Source organism: Mixophyes fleayi, chromosome 7 (assembly GCF_038048845.1).
Source record: "Mixophyes fleayi isolate aMixFle1 chromosome 7, aMixFle1.hap1, whole genome shotgun sequence".
NCBI lineage: Eukaryota > Metazoa > Chordata > Amphibia > Anura > Limnodynastidae > Mixophyes > Mixophyes fleayi.
The window spans coordinates 151,394,417-151,414,713 of record NC_134408.1 but is presented as its reverse complement, the minus strand read 5'-3'; the positions used below and the strand labels follow the sequence as shown (position 1 = coordinate 151,414,713).

The following is a 20,297-nucleotide window of genomic DNA, read 5'->3' as shown; positions in this document are numbered from 1 at the left end:
GTGCTCGTCATAGTCCCTAAAGATATCGTTCACCCCTTATGTACCCTGCAGGATGTATATTCAGTCTCAAACCTTCATCATAGGTATATTTAATTATTACTCTGTAACTATTACACCCACTTATTGCTCATTTCTGTCAGCTAAATGCGGCACTGTGTCCTTCAGTAGGGATCAAAGCTCTACCTAAAATAGCTGCGATTCTGATAAGATCCGGAAACTGTAACACATCTGACTCCTGTGATAGTAAGATAATGTTATATATTATATATTTAAACTTTGTATATTCACAGCCAAGAGAGAAGCAAGAATTACTGAAGGGCCGGTATTTACCCCCCCATACACACCTAGTAGTGGGGATCAGTAAGGGTGTGATCACAGATCCCCGATTCAGCATGTTGCCCCCTAGAAGGATGAGTTATCACATAGGAAACTGAAACCATTTATAGTCTTCACAGGATGGAAACAACAACTATCAGCAAACACAAATAAGAGAGAGAGAGAGAGAGAGAGAGAGACAGAGAGGGAGAGGGAGAGAGAGGGAGAGGGAGGGAGAGGGAGAAAGAAAGAGAGAGAGAGAGAGAAAGAGGGGGGAGGGGGAGAGAGAAAGAGAGAGAGGGAGAGGGGGAGAGTAAGAGAGAGAGGGAGTGAGAGAGAGATAAAGAGAGAGAGAGAGAGAGGGAGTGCGAGAGATAAAGGAGAGAGTGAGAGAGAAAGAGAGGGAGAGAGAGGGAGAGGGGGAGGGAGAGAGTGAGAGATAGAGAGGGAAGGGGATAAGGAAAGAGAGGGAGAGGGAGGGGAAGAGAGAGAGAGAGAGAGAGAGGGAGGGAGAGGGAGAAAGAAAGAGAGAGAGAGAGAGAAAGAGGGGGGAGGGGGAGAGAGAAAGAGAGAGAGGGAGAGGGGGAGAGTAAGAGAGAGAGGGAGTGAGAGAGAGATAAAGAGAGAGAGAGAGAGGGGGAGTGCGAGAGATAAAGGAGAGAGTGAGAGAGAAAGAGAGGGAGAGAGAGGGAGAGGGGGAGGGAGAGAGTGAGAGATAGAGAGGGAAGGGGATAAGGAAAGAGAGGGAGAGGGAGGGGGAGAGAGAGAGAGAGAGAGAGAGAGAGAGGGAGAGGGAGGGGGGGAGAGAGAGAGGGAGAGACACACAGTCACAGAAAGGGAGAGAGAGGGAAAGAGACAGAGGGGAAGAGAGGGGGAGGGAGAAAGGGAGAGGGGGAGAGAGAGAGGAAGAGGGAGAGAGGGAGGAAGAGAGAGAGAGGGAGAGACAGAGAGGGAGAGGGAAGAGAGGGAGAGAGAGAGAAAGAGACAGAGGGGAAGAGAGGGGGGAGTGAGAGGGGGGATTGAGAGGGAGAAAGGGGGAGAGAGAGAGGTGGGAGAGAGGGAGGAGGAGGGAGAGAGAGAAGGAGGAAGAGGGAATGAGAGAGGGAGGGAGAGAGAGACAGAGAGGGAGAGAAAGAGAGGGGGAAAGAGAGAGGGAGAGAGACAGAGGGTGAGAGAGGGAGAGAGGGAGGGAGGGGGATAGAGAGAGAGGGAGGGAGGGAGGGGGAGAGAGAGAGAGAGAGAGAGAGAGAGAGGGAGAGAGAGAGGGAGGGAGAGAGAGAGGGAGGGAGAGAGAGAGAGAGGGGGGAAGGGAGAGGAAAGGAGAGGGGGAGAGTGGTAGAGAGAGGGGGAGAGTGGGAGAGAGAGAGGTAGGGGGAGAGAGAGAGGGAGGGGGATAGAGAGAGAGGGAGGGAGGGAGAGAGAGAGAGAGAGAGGGAGGGAGAGAGAGAGAGAGGGAGGGAGAGAGAGAGGGAGAGGAAGGGAGATTGAGAAAGGGAGAGTGGGTGGGAGAGAGAGAGAGAGAGGAAGAGAGAGGGAAAGAGAGAGGGAGGGAGAACGATAAAGAAAGAAAGAAGAAAGAGAAAGAGATACAGGGAGAGTGAGAGAGCAAGAGAGAAAGAGACACGCACTGAAAGAGAGTGAGAAAAAGAGAGGGGGAGAAAGAGAGAGACACAGAGCATGAGAGAAAGAGAGAGATAGAAAGGGAGAGAGGGAGAGAGAAATAGAGAGGGGGGGGGGGGGGGCACCAGGCCTCCAGCCACAGGAGGCACATTTTTCTGCCCTCTGACTAGTATGGAAACCGGAGGGTGTCACAGGGTGTATTATCTTCTACATGACGCTAATAACAGTACTAAGTAAGTAAGAAACCACTCAGAGTGTAACTCATCCTCTGCATGTGGCATATCTCTATGCACAGCCATATCTTAAAGTCAGGCAGGTTAATCAGTTCTTCCAAAATTCTAAAATGCTGCCAATCTTTCTTATCAGCACCTTTGGGATAGGGCCCAGTTACTGCCAAGCAAGCTGACACTGACCATTGTCTTATTATACCACACATACATCCACTAGCCAGTCTAGCAGACCATACAGGAGAGCTGGAGGATCATCGGGCACCGGCATGTACATGGAGAGCGGGATATGATGCTGACATGAAGCTACACATAGTAAAATCTATACAAGTTAACACGCATGTCTACCAGGAACACTGATCCAGACTATTAATACCAGAAAGGCACTCATCTAATGGTGTATGAAGCACAAGGCACTTCCTGATCTGACGCCATGCCGGGAACTATTTGGGTATAAATAGAGTAACACACAATTTTGGGCCATGTGTACAGGATCGTGCATTGCCTGAAGGGACCTATCTCCTTTCTAGTTGGGGCACCAGGTGGTCTCAGCACTAAATGGGTTAAATCAGGAAGAAGGAAATCACATCCGAGCAGATCCGCTGCCAACAGAACGCAGATCACCATGGCAACGGGCTACAGCAATATGAGACGCTTATGAGAGGGAGCCAGGAATAATAACAAACACAAACACATGTGTGCGTCCTTTTACACACGGAACCTCGCCGACACGGGAACACCTTCACATGTGAGAAGATTGTGTCACCAAATACAATCTCTTCACATATGTGTCCCAGCAGTCTGTATATGTCAATCACCCTATATAGGTATGTCTGATCACTGATCTGCCAATCACCCAATCCGACCCATGTGGATAATGGCAGCTCCATCATCATCATCATCTTACATCAGCCATGTAGTTGGAACAAATGGACACGGCTAATATCGAATGCAATTGCTTTAAGATGGAGACCTGAATCTGTGCGTGAACGCCCCCTTACTCTACTTAGACTACGTTAGAACGTGGAAGCATTCATTAAAGGACACTAAACCCCACAATTAATATTCAGAGCCGAGCTTACTGGTCTGCAAGGTGAGCGAAGACATCACACGATGGTGCAAATCTCGTCACCATCTCCTGCCCACCTCTTCTTTTATATCTGCGCTAGGCATCTCCTAGCGGGAAACTATGAAAGGTACGGAATTATGGGTAACATACAATATTCAGTGTCACCCTGACATTGTACTGCAACCAGTGTCGGATCCAGGGAGGAGCGCGATCGGGGCGATCGCCCCCCTAGCAGGGGCTTGATGCCGGCCGCTGTACACTATGTGCAGGTCCAATCGGCAGAGACAGGCAGGGAGATTGTGCTGACCGGCTGCTCTGATTGCAGACAGCCTTAACAATCAAAAAGGGGGTGGGGACTAAATCGCCCCCCCTAAATCGCCACCCGTACAATACAATCCTAGATCCGCCCCTGACTACAGTTCTGTATTACCTCCCCACTCCATTACAGACAGCTGTAACTACGTATCTAGGACAGGGCACTGATGAGATCTGATACAGATGAAAAGGCGGAGGCTGAGTTGCTGTGACATCACTTACCCCGTCCTTAAATATGTCTCAACCAATCCGCACAGCGCATTTAAGCAAAGGCAGTCGGTAAAGTTGTCAGCTGCTTAGATAAAGAACCCTCTTAACATGGCAGCCTGCTGAGGATGGACATATTTTGTAAAAACATTCTATTATAAAAATATATTATTCAGGTCAGTAATTATAATTATTATTACTATTAAGATTTACTTATATAGAGCCATTCTACAGCACTTTACAATTTTGAACAAAGATAGCAATGAAAAAAGACTGTTTATTATCAAACAAAGCGGTATTAAATAGCTGATGATGATGATGATATTAGGGTTCTGCTTGCAAGCTTACAAGAGAGAGAACGCGGATGGAAGGAAGGAAAGATGAGTGGAGATTACGTAACATAATGACCGGCCGACATCGCGGTCAATTGAATCTCCGCATAGCAGGTGATGAGTGTGGATGAGAGACACCTCTATGGACAGTGCGGAGTGGTTGACTTAGGAGATATTTTGAGAAAAGAGAAGAGATGTATGTTGCTGTAGTGTTGTTGATGCCCTTGTATGTTAGAAGAACTATTTTATATTGGATTCATTAAATATGGTGAACAGATGTATGGACTGACAGAGGAGAGTAGCATTAGAACATTGAGAAAAATTAGTCTAGCACTGCATTTAAAGTGGTTTGTAGGAGCAAAAATCTGATTCAGGGAAGACCAGTAAGGATGGTATTGCAATAGTCAATGCGGGAGATGATGAGTGCATGAATGACATTTTTTGAGATATGTGCAATTGTACATATTCTGGAAATGCTTCTTGGATGTAACAAGAGTTGGATACATAATGGATGTAGGGAACAAAGGACAGTTCTGAGTCAAGGATTACACCTAGGCGGTGAGCTTTAGGGTAGGGTTTATTGTCATGTCGTCCACAGAAATAGAGATGTCAGGTGGCTTCAGTTGGCTATTATAAGCTCTCTTATTGAAATAATAAGTTTGAGGTGGCAACTAGACTTGAAGGCCTTCTGAATGTAGAATTGTATGAGAAGAGAGTGGTCAACAGTGTCACCTGCAGCAGAGAGATCCAGGAGAATTAGAAGAGAGTAATAACCTTTAGATTTAGCAGTGATTAAATCGATGACAATCTTAGTCAGTGCAGACTCTGTGGAGTGTTGGGACAAACGACTGATGGAAGAAGGTCCAATAGGTGAGACTAGTGTAGGGAAGTCTCTGAAGAAGGTCGGACGTTACCCTTTCATTTAGAAATACAGATACCATTCCTTTTCAGGCCAATCTTTGACTTACTCTCATTTCTGAGTAACCTCGATTTATTTCAGGTCACGACTGATCTCCAACAGGTTCTGTCCGTCAGTAATTATGCCCTGGAACGCAGAGGATTGGTGAAAGTGAAAGGGAAGCGATGACCTATTTTATATATAAAAATCAATGTCTAATAAATTAGTGATGGATTTATTTGCTCTTTTAGTGCTTAGTACGTTAAGCTGGAGGGACGCTTTGAGAACACACGATAAACTCTAAATTAAATGTGAGAAAAGGTACAGCACTTATGACATTAATCAATTCCTGAGGGTACAGGGTAAACAACCTTATTTGTTATGAAAGCTTTATACAGAAAGCTTCCTTGTGTCCTGTCTCTGAATCTGTCCCTCCGCTGGACTATGATAAATTTGCTCAACGCTTAGAAACGCAGCCTTTTTTGGAGTCTCAAAATAATGCGACACTAGGGGTCCCAGAAGTATGGCGCACTGAAAATTGAGGTTGACTCTCAGCGCCTTATAACACAACTTAGTGATGTTTCATGCAACATTCTCAAAAAGTTATTGGGCACCTCTGGGGTATAACGTGGCAGCTCTATATCACCTCTGAGCAGCCAGATATAGCAGCTACCATCGAATCAAACACATATTCAATTGGAACATACACACAACATTTTTTCCCCCAGCACACTGCTATAGCCAGCAACAGATCTGCCATTTCTACTGTAGATAAAAATGCAAAAGTCTTTGTTGCACACATTTGCAAATGTATGTTTAAGCCATCCTGCCACGCCAAGGCGCTTTTGCTAATAGGATGGTCCTACTCTAAACAATGAGAGTCCCATATATTTGGGCCATACATATGTGTTTTTAAATTGAGAGCCAACTTACCAAAGAGGTACCCCAGAAGCCTCCAAACAGCAATTCAGTGCCAGTACCCCCTCTCAGCTACTGACACTAACATGCCTCTCAGAGAGGGAAAAAATGTTGTGTGTATGTTCCTTGCAGGATAACCCCACCCTTTCAAGCACCTGATATGGCCTATAAATTGATTTGAGCAGCTTCCACTTTTGTATTTGTCTGAGAGGCATGTTAGTGTCAGTAGCTGAGAGGGGGTACTGGCACTGAATTGCTGTTTGGAGGCTTCTGGGGTACCTCTTTGGTAAGTTGGCTCTCAATTTAAAAACACATATGTATGGCCCAAATATATGGGACTCTCATTGTTTAGAGTAGGACCATCCTATTAGCAAAAGCGCCTTGGCGTGGCAGGATGGCTTAAACATACATTTGCAAATGTGTGCAACAAAGACTTTTGCATTTTTATCTACAGTAGAAATGGCAGATCTGTTGCTGGCTATAGCAGTGTGCTGGGGGAAAAAATGTTGTGTGTATGTTCCTTGCAGGATAACCCCACCCTTTCAAGCACCTGATATGGCCTATAAATTGATTTGAGCAGCTTCCACTTTTGTACATATTCAATTGGATTCAAACACCGCACTCTCTGATGAAGAATCCCACCGAGCATTTACATGCAACTTCCTAAAATACCAAACAGAGTATAAAGTAACGCACTACACCAAGCTCAACGTATTTGGACCCTACAGTGGAATGTATAAGAATGAGCTCAGTAATCAGCACACTAACCTTTAGGTATGTCAGATATGCAGAGCATCTCGTGCCATTTTTTTTTTTAACCTGGAGTTGTAGAGATTGTGAAACATAATTCAATGTTAATCATAAATTAAAAGCAAATGTAAAAGAAAACTACAAACACTATTGTTTGGTGAGTTTTTCCCCATGATAAAGAATAAAAGATTATTACTGCCTCTCACTGGCTGTATTATATATTAACTGAGAATCACATACACCCAGACATGAAGTATCCCCCCTAGCTTTGTAGCCAACAATCTCCATCAGACCATCTTTACTAAACCTTGTTATACTGTCATTTTTAATGCAAATACTATGCTATAAAGACCAGAGAATAAGAAAAGACAGTAAGGACCAAATTCGATACACAGAATAAAAAGAGTCAAAAACAGTGCCGAACAGAAATGGGGATATACAACCCTAAGCATTCGGTTGCAAGAGGGGGTGCCTAATGATTACAACAGGAGGGATGACCCCTTCCCAGAAAAAATGAACCACAACCAAAACAGCAGAAGGGTCCAGAATTATATGTAAAGGTCACAAAATTCCAATCTTACTTTAACACCAAAAATAGCATAAGCGTAAAAACGGGGAACAGACGCTAATTCCACAGATCGCAAGCTGCACAATTATCTCCTTGTTAGAAGTAGTTTTGTAGGGTCAGGTGGATGTTTTACTGACAGACAAAATACGAGACATTTTAACGGACTGTCAGTAAATATACTGATGTCACCCAGATTAATGATGTCTCAAGGTCTTTAGGCAAAATTCAGATACAGATTACACAGGAATTGTATTAGCCAATTATGCTTTAATATTTCATATCATTCAAACTCCACGATAGATCATATTCATGGTATTAGTAAACAGGATAGATACACTAACAATACTTCCATTTACTACAAGCAATTATGCTCTCAATGATGGGTAAGATGTGAAACGCGTTGGGTATTACCTGCCATCTACTCGGTTCATGGTCCTAATGTGAGTCTTATCTGCAGATATTGTAACTGTATTAGATTTTGACATTTTAATAGAAAATAAATCATTCCACCTTGATCTACTGCTGGTTCGGTGTTTCCAACCATCCTAAACCCAGGTCAGAGAGATAGGGGACCAGAGCGATCAGGTGACGGCCTAAGCAAGCGGCAAATGGCTAATTGTAAGTCCATATATTTATTACTATTTATCTTTGCATACCATGTATATGACCTACGATGACAGCTATAATTATTTATTATTTGGACTAATATGTGTACTATATAACAATGTTCATTCTTGTTTATTGTAGATAATGCTGACATCATAAAACTATGTAATGTACACACAATAATATCCCGACATACCTTCCTATCTACTTCCTCCTGTCTTATCCAGATAATATATCTCTTCCCACCTGACATTTCTAACATTATTTACAGAGAGGGAACTTCAATTACATATACAATGAAGGTTAATGTATTCATGTCAGTACAAGCAGTAAAGATAACCTATGATGGGTCCGTCGGATACGCACATCTTGTGCGCCAAACCAATTATCCTAGGATCTAGCAAGATTCCAGGGACACCCATGAAGTGATGACACCACATGCTGTCTCTGCTGTGCTAGATGCCAGTTACACTGTAAAAGAAGTAAAGGTGATTTTAGATTCCTTGTGAAGCGTTTGATTTCCAGCTGTTGGAGACCACAGACATGACGGTTTTACAGGATAATCATGTTTGAGCACATCTCTAGTTATTTGCTTTTGCTTTTCAGCTATTTGAAGAGCACAGCTGCCATTAGTTGGGTGATGGGACCTGGGAGCCAGTCAGTTACACCCTCCCATGTAAAGTCCTCACAAAAATAAAGTAGTATCCAGTCTGGGATATCACCCCTGGAACATCGCTGTGGCTGCCGAGGATCTTGTCCCACATTAAACTCCAACTCTAGGGGGTAAATGTATCAAGCTGAGAGTTTTCCTGCGGGTTTGAAAAGTGGAGATGTTGCCTATAGCAACCAATCAGATTCTAGCTGTCATTTTGCAGAATGTAGTAAATAAATGATAGCTAGGATCTGATTGGTTTTTCAAACCTGCCGGAAAACTCTTAGCTTGATACATTTACCCCTAGGTGTAAACATCTTATTCCACTTCTACAGGTTACTATGAGGCAGATACAATTTGGTGCAAGGTGACGCGATCTGTCTCCGGAACAGCCCATGGAGACACATCGATTCAAAGTTTTTACAGAAATCTGGGAGGACTCACCGAAATTTGGGAGCCTCTCAGACATTCTGGGAGAATAGGCATGTATGGGTTTGCACCCAAATGTAATAAAAGAAGCCAGATTCCTCTCGGTATAGAGAGGGCGCTCGCTGGACGTTGATGGCACGAGCAGAGGTATCTCGCCCATGTACCAATATGTCTGATAATGACAACAACTACTTTCATACGATTATTGTTTGGGACCACCGACAAAAAGATAGTTCCTTCCACTGCAGTTTTGGGAAAAGTATTTAAAAAAATAAATATGGAATTAAGTAACATTCACTCAGTTAGTACTGCAATATTAATCACAATTATTTTCTCATGCTCATAACACTAGTTATAAATACGAGTGGAGATCCCCTTTAAATGTTTCAATCCTTGGTGAGAGGCCATGAAAATCTGATAGATATTAGCTGCGGGACTGAGCAGCAGTCTACAACAGCCACAAACAGGAGAAAATGTCTGTTATATATATGTATCACCATAAAAGAATGCAGCGAGGCAATCACACGCTATCGCCTTCTATAAATAACATTATATGGGAATGAAGTAAAATGCATGTGATGTGAGGGGGGGCACCTCATGGAATGCTTTTACAAATCAGTTACGGGGTGATGAAGAAGGTAAATCATACACAAGTGACATAAATGTAAAATATAGCCTTATATTTGATGAATAGTGATGTCATCACTTATATTTGATTAGTAGTGATGTAATTACGTCACATGATTTGATGTTAAAGTGTTCTGTGATGGAACGTAAAACCACACACCTGGATAAGACATATGACCAGATATTGTTATGGGTAGCATGGTGGCACAGTGGTTAGCATGGCTGTCGCTGGGGTCATGAGTTCAATTCCCGATCTGGAGTTTGAAGGTTCTCCCTGACTTTTGGGACTTATTTTCCCAGCCACTATTTCACTCTAGTACAGTGGTTCCCAAACTGTGCGCCACGGCTCCTTGGGGTGCGGGTGCCTTTGTGATATCACAGGGGTGCCGCAGCCAGGGCCAGTGGTAAGCAAGTCGGGGAACTACTCGCTAATTATTTTGGTTTAGGGGTGCCTTGAATAACTTATGGAGACCCTAAGGGTGCCTCGAACTGAGAAAGTTTGGGATCCACTGCTCTAGTATATATGATAGGTTGTGTATTATGGAGCTGAATAAATTACAAACTATATAACTTGTCTTTCTTACACCTCTGCAGTAGGTTCCTATGTTCGGAGGGAAGTTCTTAACTAGCAGAGCAGATACAGGGTGTCAACTTGGCAAATTTGCATTTCATAAATGGACTGTATGGATTGGTAGATTCATACAAAGGGGTGGGGCAGTGATGTCACAGTAGCACAAATCCCTGTGGGAGAGGCTTCAGCTGTCTTTAACGGAGTCGGGGAGGCTAATAATTTATTTTATAACAGAGCTGTGGAAAGTTAGGGTAACACTAAACAAAGTACTCTACCTTCATGGTTCATATCTGGAAATCTCACTCCTTTAAGAATCTGTGTGTGTAAAACAATGCTCTCATCCCATGGAGTAAGGCTGGGTACACACTACAGAAAATGTCTCCCGATGCGATATCGTTAACGATTTTACCAACAAATGAAAGTCCCGATCAGCCGATTCCTGTGTACACACTATACACGTTTTACATGATTTACCGTCAGATCTGTGCTCTTCATCTGTCGTAACTAGCGGCTGAAAAGATTGTGACTTTGCAAACTCTATGCAGATCTGCCTACACTGGTCATGAGTACGTACACACTGCAGAATCAGAACAACATCGTTTCATCACTTATAGAGATTTTTAGTCAGTTTATAAAATGAACTCAAACGATACGATGTGCTTTGGTATGCTAAAACATAATCATGCGTCGTGATTGGCACGATAATCGGGTTAAAAACCTGTAGTGTGCACCCAGCGATCTGCTGGCTCTTATCTCTGTGCTTCACCTTTGAACTAATAAAGAGAAACAGATGCATGAGATCACAAACCTGAGCCCTGTCCCTGATCAGTAGACTTAGAAAAGGATTGTAAGAGTTTCAAAGGGGCCGATACACACATGATCTCAAGAGCCCTTTGTGCTGCATAAACAAGAGCCCAGCGATTATTCTTGAGGTGTCTTGTACACAGTGTGGCCACAAGGGGCAGTGTTCCATGACAGACTATGGCAAAGACTTCATCTCACCTTGTCTGACCGGGCAGTTTAGCAGCTACCACTCATGGTAATTAATATGTAAATACACAGAGAAATAAAGTTCTGTGAGATGAAGGACAATGGATATAAGCCAATAAAACAAATTAAAATGTCAAGTAAGCGTAACTTAGAAGATACTGGAAAGAGTTATTATGGGGCGGGGTTATATCTACTGATTATTATTATTTATATCACACCACCATATTACGCAGAGCTGTACAGAGAGATTATTTAATCAATTACATCAGTTGTATCTAATGATAAGAAAAACCATTGCACAAGATAAATATATGGTGTACGAGGATGATTATAAAAGGGTAAATGTAATTAATAATTATAGGTAGTAAGCACAGAATATAATGAGAGATGTTGGGTCTATCTCACATGCGGTATTGTGGCTAGGATCTAGGTGGCTACAATGCTGTCAGACAGACCACAATTAATTGCTGCGGCCGCCTCTCTTCCTCTCTGAATTAGAAGCAGAGAAGATCACACAAATATATGGACAGATTTAGAGATATTTATGAGAATAATTGTAGTTATTACGCACCGTCAGCCTCAATAAAGTGTCCCACTTGCCCAACTCAGCTCTCTCTACAGAAGAAAATCCCAAGCTCAGATCAGCAGAAAGTAGACAGATTCTAACACTTATATGTTTTATTGTATGAAGAACGTCTGCAGGTAAGAATCATTACAGCCATGTATCTCTGTGTATCATTGTGCATGCAGCTTCCATCTCTTCACAAGATATGCGTCTCTCTTCCACTCTCATTACCTGCTTCCAGGCCCGGCTATAGGACTTTTTCGGGCTGCACCCACTCTGTGGAATTCCCACCCTCACACCTCTAGTCTTCAAACCTTTAAGCACTCTCTTGAAATCCACCTCTTCAGGCAAGCTTATAATATTCCTCAACCACCCTCTTACCCTTTCTATACACAATCAATCCTCTGATCAGCATTGCTGTGTGACTGGATCATATAGCCCACTAAGCACTTTTTACTCATACAATCTGGCTGGACCAATATGTAGCACTTACCCTCGAGTATCAAATACCTATCGTCCCATAGATTGTAAGCCTGCATTGCCCTTTTACCTCTTTCTCCTTATTACCGTGTTTGTTCCCAATTGTAAAGCGATACGGAATATGCTGGCGCTATATGACAAAAAATGTTTATAATAATAACAATAGCATCAAATAAATCTTTCCACAATATTAGGATTTGCTGAACTTGCCCAGACATGGTAAGATTTTGGTGCGACCAAAGTTACCAACCACTGCACCATACGTGTGCTGATCCTACCTGATCAAAGTCCACCTGATTGGATGGAATTTGATCTGTTACTGTAGAAAGAAGGACAGAAGGATGAGCTTGGTCATTGTATGTGGGGTCTCCATCTGAACTGACAGTATAGAGAGGAGTAAGTAGATATGATCTGTCATCTGGCCAATCAGATAAATGCTGCTTTGCCACCCATGTAGCCAAAATGCTGTGTGATCTGGGAGAGAGAGAACTAAAGAGGGAGAGAGAAAATTAGGAGAGAGAGACAGGAGAGAGAGAGAGAGAGAGAGAGGGAAGAGAGAGAGAAGAGAGAGAGAAGAGAGAGAGGAGAGAGAGAGGGTAGAGAAAAAAGAGAGAGCGTGGGAGCGGAGAGAGGAGAGAGACAGATGAGAGAGAGATAAAGAGGAAGAGAGAGAGGAGAGGAGAGGTAGAGGAGAGGAGAGAGACAAAAGAGAGAGAAAGAGGGAGAGAGAGATAGAGAGAGGTGAGGGGAGAGAGGGAGAGAATGAGAGGAGAGGAGAGAGGATGAGAAAGAGGAAGAGAAAGAGAGAGAGGAGAAATAAAAAGGGAGAGAGAGAGAAATAAGGAGGGAGATAGAAAGATAGGAGAAAGAGAGAGATAGGAGAGGGAGAGAGAGGAGAGAGAAGAGAGAGGAGAGACAGATGAGAGAGAGAGATAATGAGGGATAGAGAGAGAGGGAGAGGAGAGAGACAAAAGAGAGAAAGAGAGAGAGAAAGAGAGAGAGGTGAGGGGAGAGGATGAGAAAGAGGAAGAGAAAGAGAGGAGAAATAAAAAGGGAGAGAGAGAAATAAAGAGGGAGAGAGAAAGATAGGAGAGAAAGAGGGAGAGGAGAGAGAGGGAGAGAGAGAGAAAGAGGGAGATAGAGAGGAGAGAGTGAGTTGAGAGAAGAGAGAGAGGAGGGAGAGAGGAAGAGGTAGAGAGAGAGAGAAAGAAAGAGGGTGAGAGGAGAGAGAGAGAGAGAGAGAGGGTGAGAGAGAGATAATTTAAACAAGGTTCCAGAAGAAGTACAAAGCAAGCCAAAGATATTGCACAATTACACTTGTTTTTCTGGGAAACAATTCCATATTCTTTAATCAATTTTATGCATCAGTTTTGTTCCTCGTTACTCCACGCTGCACCGTAGGTTTTGTCAGTCATAGTAAACCTGACACATTCAGCGACCACATGGGCATCCCACTAAGCTTCAAGAAGGTTGCACATTACCTTTAATCTCAGTAATAAGATAAAACAATACATTTAATGATCCGGGCAGCACGGTGGCTCAGTGGTTAGCACCTCTTCCTCACAGCACTGGGGTTGTGAGTTTGATTCATGACCAGGGCCTTATTTGTGTGAAGTTTGTATGAGTCTCCTCCATGACCTTCGGTTTCCTTCCACACTCCCAAAAAATTACTAGTAGGTTAATTGGCTGCTATCACATAGATCCTAATCTCTCTCTCCCTCTCTCTCATAGGACAGGGACTGATGTGAGCGAGTTCTCTGTACAGCGCTGCGGAATTAGTGGCGCTATATAAATAAATGATGATGATGTTAATTTAATCAAAACAAAAGACACCTATCTGATTACAACATATCATCAGGCATTTTACACAAGTACATAACACTATAACAAACAAATCTGACAATATAGCAGAAAGCAGCTGGGGGCCGCATGTGAAAGCTCAGAGGGCCGTCTGTTGCCCATCACTGGTCTAAGCTTTGGTAGGATACTATTTGGTGTCTTCCTTAAAAGTACACAGAATATCAAACTACACACTTGCAGTATTATAAATAAAACATTATTTTTTCGCAACTTAACTGGTTTACTAGTGCTAATCATTTTTAATTGACTACTTTACCAACCTGTATGGTCATCACTCTCTTTAGTCACCCTTGACACATTCATAAAGGTATTTATTTTGACTTCCTGATTTACTTTATTTCTTACTTCCTGATAGTTGCAATGCTTGAAGACACTCTCTATCTGCAAATTATTTCACACAGAAGCTTCATTCCTGCCCATTCTTCATACGTTACATCGCTGACCTTACATGCATATCTCCAAGGCTTCCATAAATACATAGTGCAGTCTCAAAAACTCTTAAATCTTATTCAACAATATCAGGAGGCTGCTCAATGTATTATATTGATATATATATTGTCAATTCAGCAAAACAAATGTATCTGCAGATCTACATATCTGGAACAAACTATGAGATATTCATGAGTGTTCTAGAATTAAAAAAGGATGCTTGAATCATTCGGATGGTCACACCGGACTGAGGGGAGAAGGGACAATTACACAATGTGGCTAATTCATTGCATGAACAAGTCACTTTCTCTGGCAAATATATCAAAGTGTAGAAGTATAACCGCGACAGCTCCATAGAATCAGATTTACAACTGGCTATAATAAGAGATTAAAAGAAAGCTGTCCCATTATAATGATATATGCAGATGGAAATAATAGATACAATAAATTATTGTTTCTATAAGCCAGGAGACATGTTTTGGAAATACTATACCGAAAAAACGAACATCCATTTTCACTCCGTTTAAAGTTCTTTATTTTAATACAGCGATATATGATGGTTTAATAGTTAATAAGAAATATTTAAAAAGTTATTTGACCACTCTAGTTCTGTGTTTTTTGCATTTGGAAGAACAGAAAGAGCGCAAATAACGGTAAGAAGTAGAGCAGTAAAGGAAGGATCTCACCTGCTTAAATAAGAATTCGTCACTGGCATTGTTCTTTAGGGAGATGGCAAAATGAATGGTGGATAAAATAACCCCACTGAGAACTGCTGCCCTCATCCGTACGGGAAGCAGGGTGTAGATGGTGTAGATGAAGAATACGGTCCACCATATCCCATCGGAAGCACTCCGAGGTCTCACCAGAAAAACAGACGCTATCTGAACCATAAAGATCAGGATGATGACGCTGTAACACGCCATCCACATATAGTCCTGGTGGAAGTCATTTCTATTGCACACGGCTATAAGTGCAACAATTATCAGCATGGCAGTGGAAAGGACGGCCACATTAGGCACCTCGTACTCCCCATGGACACAGTGGAAGATGAGCATCACCAAGAAGATCAAAATCAACACAGACATGAGCATTGTGAGGCTGCTTTGGTTGAGCCTAAAGAAGTAACGTTGGTAGAGCCGTTCAAGTTTGTCCGACTGGAATTTCTTGGAACGGAATATTTGCAGGAGATCAGTGCAGAACGCCCCAATTGAAAAGTGAAATTCTGACAATTCCTCAGTCCCTTCTGTTTTCCCTTTGGCCATCTTCTCATCCAAACCAAGCTCCACGGACTTTGGTCTCACCTCTCCATCGAGTTGTTTCTGGGCAGGTTTGTTGTTATTCCTGCTTTCTTCTCCATGCTCCTGCCAGGCAGATTTGGACCTAAAGCTCACTTTATTGGCCGGCACAGAATCCTTTCCCGGCTGGGGCTCATAGTCATCCTCACTTCTCCATAGCCCCATCATCCGGGAGGTCTTTTTTCTAGATGACCGGCTTGAGTAAGGGTACCCATTGGCCCTGCTCTCTGCTTCACCCCAAGCTGATCTGTGCTCTGCTCCTGCTCGCAACACCGGAGCCCCAAATCCTGGTGGGCTCACGCTGTTTGACCTAGACATGTCCCCTTGCAACAAGAAGTTCAGTGGACCCCACGTACAAGGTTTTCACTTCACATCATGTTAGATCTGTAATTGGACACGGAATTGTAATTCCAACCCAAAGCCACAGGAAGCTGAACTAATAAAAACCATCTACTCCCAAAATATTAGGGCAATTCCATGTTAAAATTGTGTCTCCAATTCTTGGTTACACCACTACCAGGTCTTCATGTTTACCATCCAGCATCATATTCTATTAGATGTTTCCCATTTCCTTATCATGTGAGATGTTGTAGAGGAAAAGAACAAACAGACAGAACATGAGTGAAAAAAATTATGTATCCACAAGGAAAAATATCAACGTATTTGACTGCCGTGTCCCTAATCCCACTGCAGAAATACACGCACAGCTCAATCCACTATCAGCCTTCTGGACAACAAAGCCTGTAATAACACAAATTAAATAATTTAGCAAATTCAGATAAGAGAAGATCTGAAGCAGAGAGTGATGGAATTATTGCAATATCATCCCCAAATCTCTGATGGATGTCTAAGTGAGGAACTGACACCTGGCAGCGGGAACTCACCTGGACAGGTGGCAAGCTGTAAGTCACAGGCAGCAGAACACATCGTCAACAATGGAAAGAGCAGATAATGACTCTTCCTGATGTCTTTTTTTTCCTAACAACACTGTGGAATTAACCCTCAGTTCTCGTGCTCAGCGCAATCCTCATGGATTGTCAAATGTGATCTTTAATCTACATGAACGCAAACAATGCATGATGGATGTAGCATGGAGATGCTGGGAGACATCTCCAAGGACCTCACTGTGTCCATCACTGATACAGTGTCCGTCCTGTTGATATCAGCATAACATTACTCCGTGGAGCTGGTGTTTCCCTTGGCAAACAGTACGATTGGTCAGATGTCAGATTCAGCCTCAGTGTGAGAAGGACAGGAGGGGCTGAGATCCTCATCTGGAGCCCTAGAAGACACATCCCCTAACACAGAGCCACATTTCTCCTGGATTCATCATCGTAGGTGATAGGGAAAAAAAGGTCCTCACATCTGCCAGGACTTTCTGCACTGGACTGGGAGGTCACACTGGGAGAGCTAATCCATTGGGTCATTTTACAAGCATGCAGCTATCAGTGCATCCTAATGTCAGCAGTGTGTGGAGCAGCCAGGATTTCTCCTTCACAGCTGGTAGGGGCTCAGATCCAGCCTTCTCCGCTCACACATTCTGCTCTTTTCATCTGAGAACTACATACACATCTTGGATTTACTCACTGTTTGTCTGCAGAAATCTCGAGAATACAGGCTGAATGGAATTATCCTGAACCCACAGCAATCCTGCACAGACTCTCAAATCCTGCAACAGACCAGATATTACACAGCTTACAAAAATCCAGCACAGCTTCCTAGATCAACCAGTTTTGCAGATCCATCTGAGGTTTCCCAGTGACCTAGTGTGACAGATTGTGGACAGCCAATCTCCCCAGATCACACACTCCAGCAGCAGCTGCACCAGCCTTCCACCTTTCCAAATAGTCTTTGTATTCACATTCAACCAAACAGCAAGGAGAAGCTCCTCCCACTGGCCCGCCTCTCTCCACCCACGATTGGTTCAGTAGTCCTGTCAGGGTTTTCCCACGTTCTCTGATTGGTTAGGCATTTGTTTGATGCCTTAGGTGCATAATACCAAGGAAGGAGGGAGACTAGAGTGCATTGATAACTGTGCAGAGGGTAAAGTGTGTGATACAGGGAGGAATATAACACTGGGGTAAAAGAGGATAATGTGTGATATATTTATATAGTGTGTGATACAGGGGGAATATAACACTGGGGTAAGATGGGAAAGTGTGTGATACATTTATATAGTGTGTGATACATTTATATAGAGTGGGATACATTTATATAGTGTGTGATACATTTATATAGAGTGGGATACATTTATATAGTGTGTGAAACATTTATATAGTGCGTGAAACATTTATATAGTGCGTGATACAGGGAGGAATATAGCACTGGGATAAAAGAGGATATTGTGTGATACATTTATATAGTGTGTTATACATTTATACAGCGTGTGATACATTAAAATGGTGTGTGATACATTTATATAGTGTTTGATACAGGGAAGAATATAACACTGGTAAGAGAACAAAGTGTGTGCTACATTTATATAGTATCTGATACATTTATATAGTGTGTGATACATTTATATAGTGTGTGATACATTTATATAGTGTGTGATACAGAAAGGAATATAACTCTGGGGTAAAAGAGGATAGTGTGTGATACATTTATATAGTGTGTGATACATTTATATAGTATGTGATACATTTATATAGTGTGTGATTCAGGGAGGAATATAACACTGGTAAGAGAACAAAGTGTGTGCTACATTTATATAGTATCTGATACATTTATATAGTGTGTGATACATTTATATAGTGTGTGATACAGAAAGGAATATAACTCTGGGGTAAAAGAGGATAGTGTGTGATACATTTATATAGTGTGTGATACATTTATATAGTATGTGATACATTTATATAGTGTGTGATTCAGGGAGGAATATAACACTGGGGTAAGAGAGGATAGTGTGTGATACATTTATATAGGGTGTGATACATTTATATAGGGTGTGATACAGGGGAAAATATAGCACTGGGGTAAGAGAAGATAGTGTGTGATACATATATATAGTGTGTGATACAGGGAGCAATATAACACTGGGGTAAGAGAAGATAGTGTGTGATACATATATATAGTGTGTGATACAGGGAGCAATATAACACTGGGGTAAGAGAAAATAGCGTGATATATTTATATAGTGTGTGATACATTTATATAGTGTGTGATACAGGGAGGAATATAACACTGGGGTAGGAGAGGAAGAGAGGATACTAACAGGACATTCACACAGGACACTGACACTAACAGGACATCTACCCAGGACACAGACACTAACAGCACATCCACCCAGGACACTGACACTGACAGGACATTGACCCAGGACACTGACACTGACAGGACATTGACCCAGGACACTGACACTAACAGCACATCCACCCAGTACACAGACACTAACAGGACATCCACCCAGGACACAGACACTAACAGCACATCCACCCAGGACACTGACACTAACAGGACATTGACCCAGGACACTGACACTAACAGCACATCCACCCAGGACACTGACACTAACAGCACATCCACCCAGGACACTAACAGGACATCCACCCAGGACACTGACACTAGCAGCACATCCACCCAGGACACAGACACTAACATGACATCCACCCAGGACACTGACACTGACAGGACATTGACCCAGGACACAGACACTAACAGCACATCCACCCAGGACACTGACAGGACATTGACCCAGGACACTGACACTAACAGCACATCCACCCAGGACACAGACAGTAACAGCACATCCACCCAGGACACTGACACTAACAGGACATTGACCCAGGACACTGACACTAACAGGACATTGACCCAGGACACTGACACTAACAGCACATCCACCCAGGACACTAACAGGACATCCACCCAGGACACTGACACTAGCAGCACATCCACCCAGGACACTGACACTAACAGCACATCCACCCAGGAAACAGACACAAACAGGACTTCCATCCAGGACACAGACAATGACAGTACATCCACCCAGGACACTGACACTAACAGCATATCCACCCAGGACACAGACACTAATAGCACTTCCACCCAGGACACAGACAATAACAGCACATCCACCCAGGACACTGACACTAACAGGACATTGACCCAGGACACTGACACTAACAGCACATCCACCCAGGACACAGACAGTAACAGCACATCCACCCAGGACACTGACACTGACAGGACATCGACCCAGGACACTGACACTAACAGCACATCCACCCAGGACACTGACACTAACAGGACATTGACCCAGGACACTGACACTAACAGCACATGCACATCCACCCAGGACACTGACACTAACAGCACATCCACGCAGGACACTAACAGGACATCCACCCAGGACACTGACACTAGCAGCACATCCACCCAGGACACAGACACTAACAGGACATCCACCCAGGACACTGACAGGACATTGACCCAGGACACAGACACTAACAGCACATCCACCCAGGACACTGACAGGACATTGACCCAGGACACTGACACTAACAGCACATCCACCCAGGACACAGACACTAACAGGACATCCACCCAGGACACAGACACTAACAGCACATCCA

General features: G+C 43.2%; 1 protein-coding gene across 10 annotated transcripts in view; it reads right to left on the bottom strand.

Annotated features, from left to right (window-relative positions):
- Positions 1-20,297, bottom strand: part of ADCY5 (adenylate cyclase 5) — a 334,525-nt gene that overhangs the window by 113,996 nt on the left and 200,232 nt on the right. For 2 of the 10 annotated variants that reach the window (XR_012678330.1, XM_075181149.1), the window contains exon 1: positions 15,115-17,561. The exons of 7 other annotated variants lie outside the window; for them this stretch is intronic. Coding sequence is in view for 2 of the 3 variants with exons in the window: in XM_075181149.1 (XP_075037250.1) it covers positions 15,115-16,041 (927 nt within the window). In the remaining variant the exon portion in view is untranslated. Of the gene's footprint in view, positions 1-15,114; positions 17,562-20,297 lie in introns of those variants that run through there. One more of the 10 variants, XM_075181150.1, reaches the window with a different exon arrangement.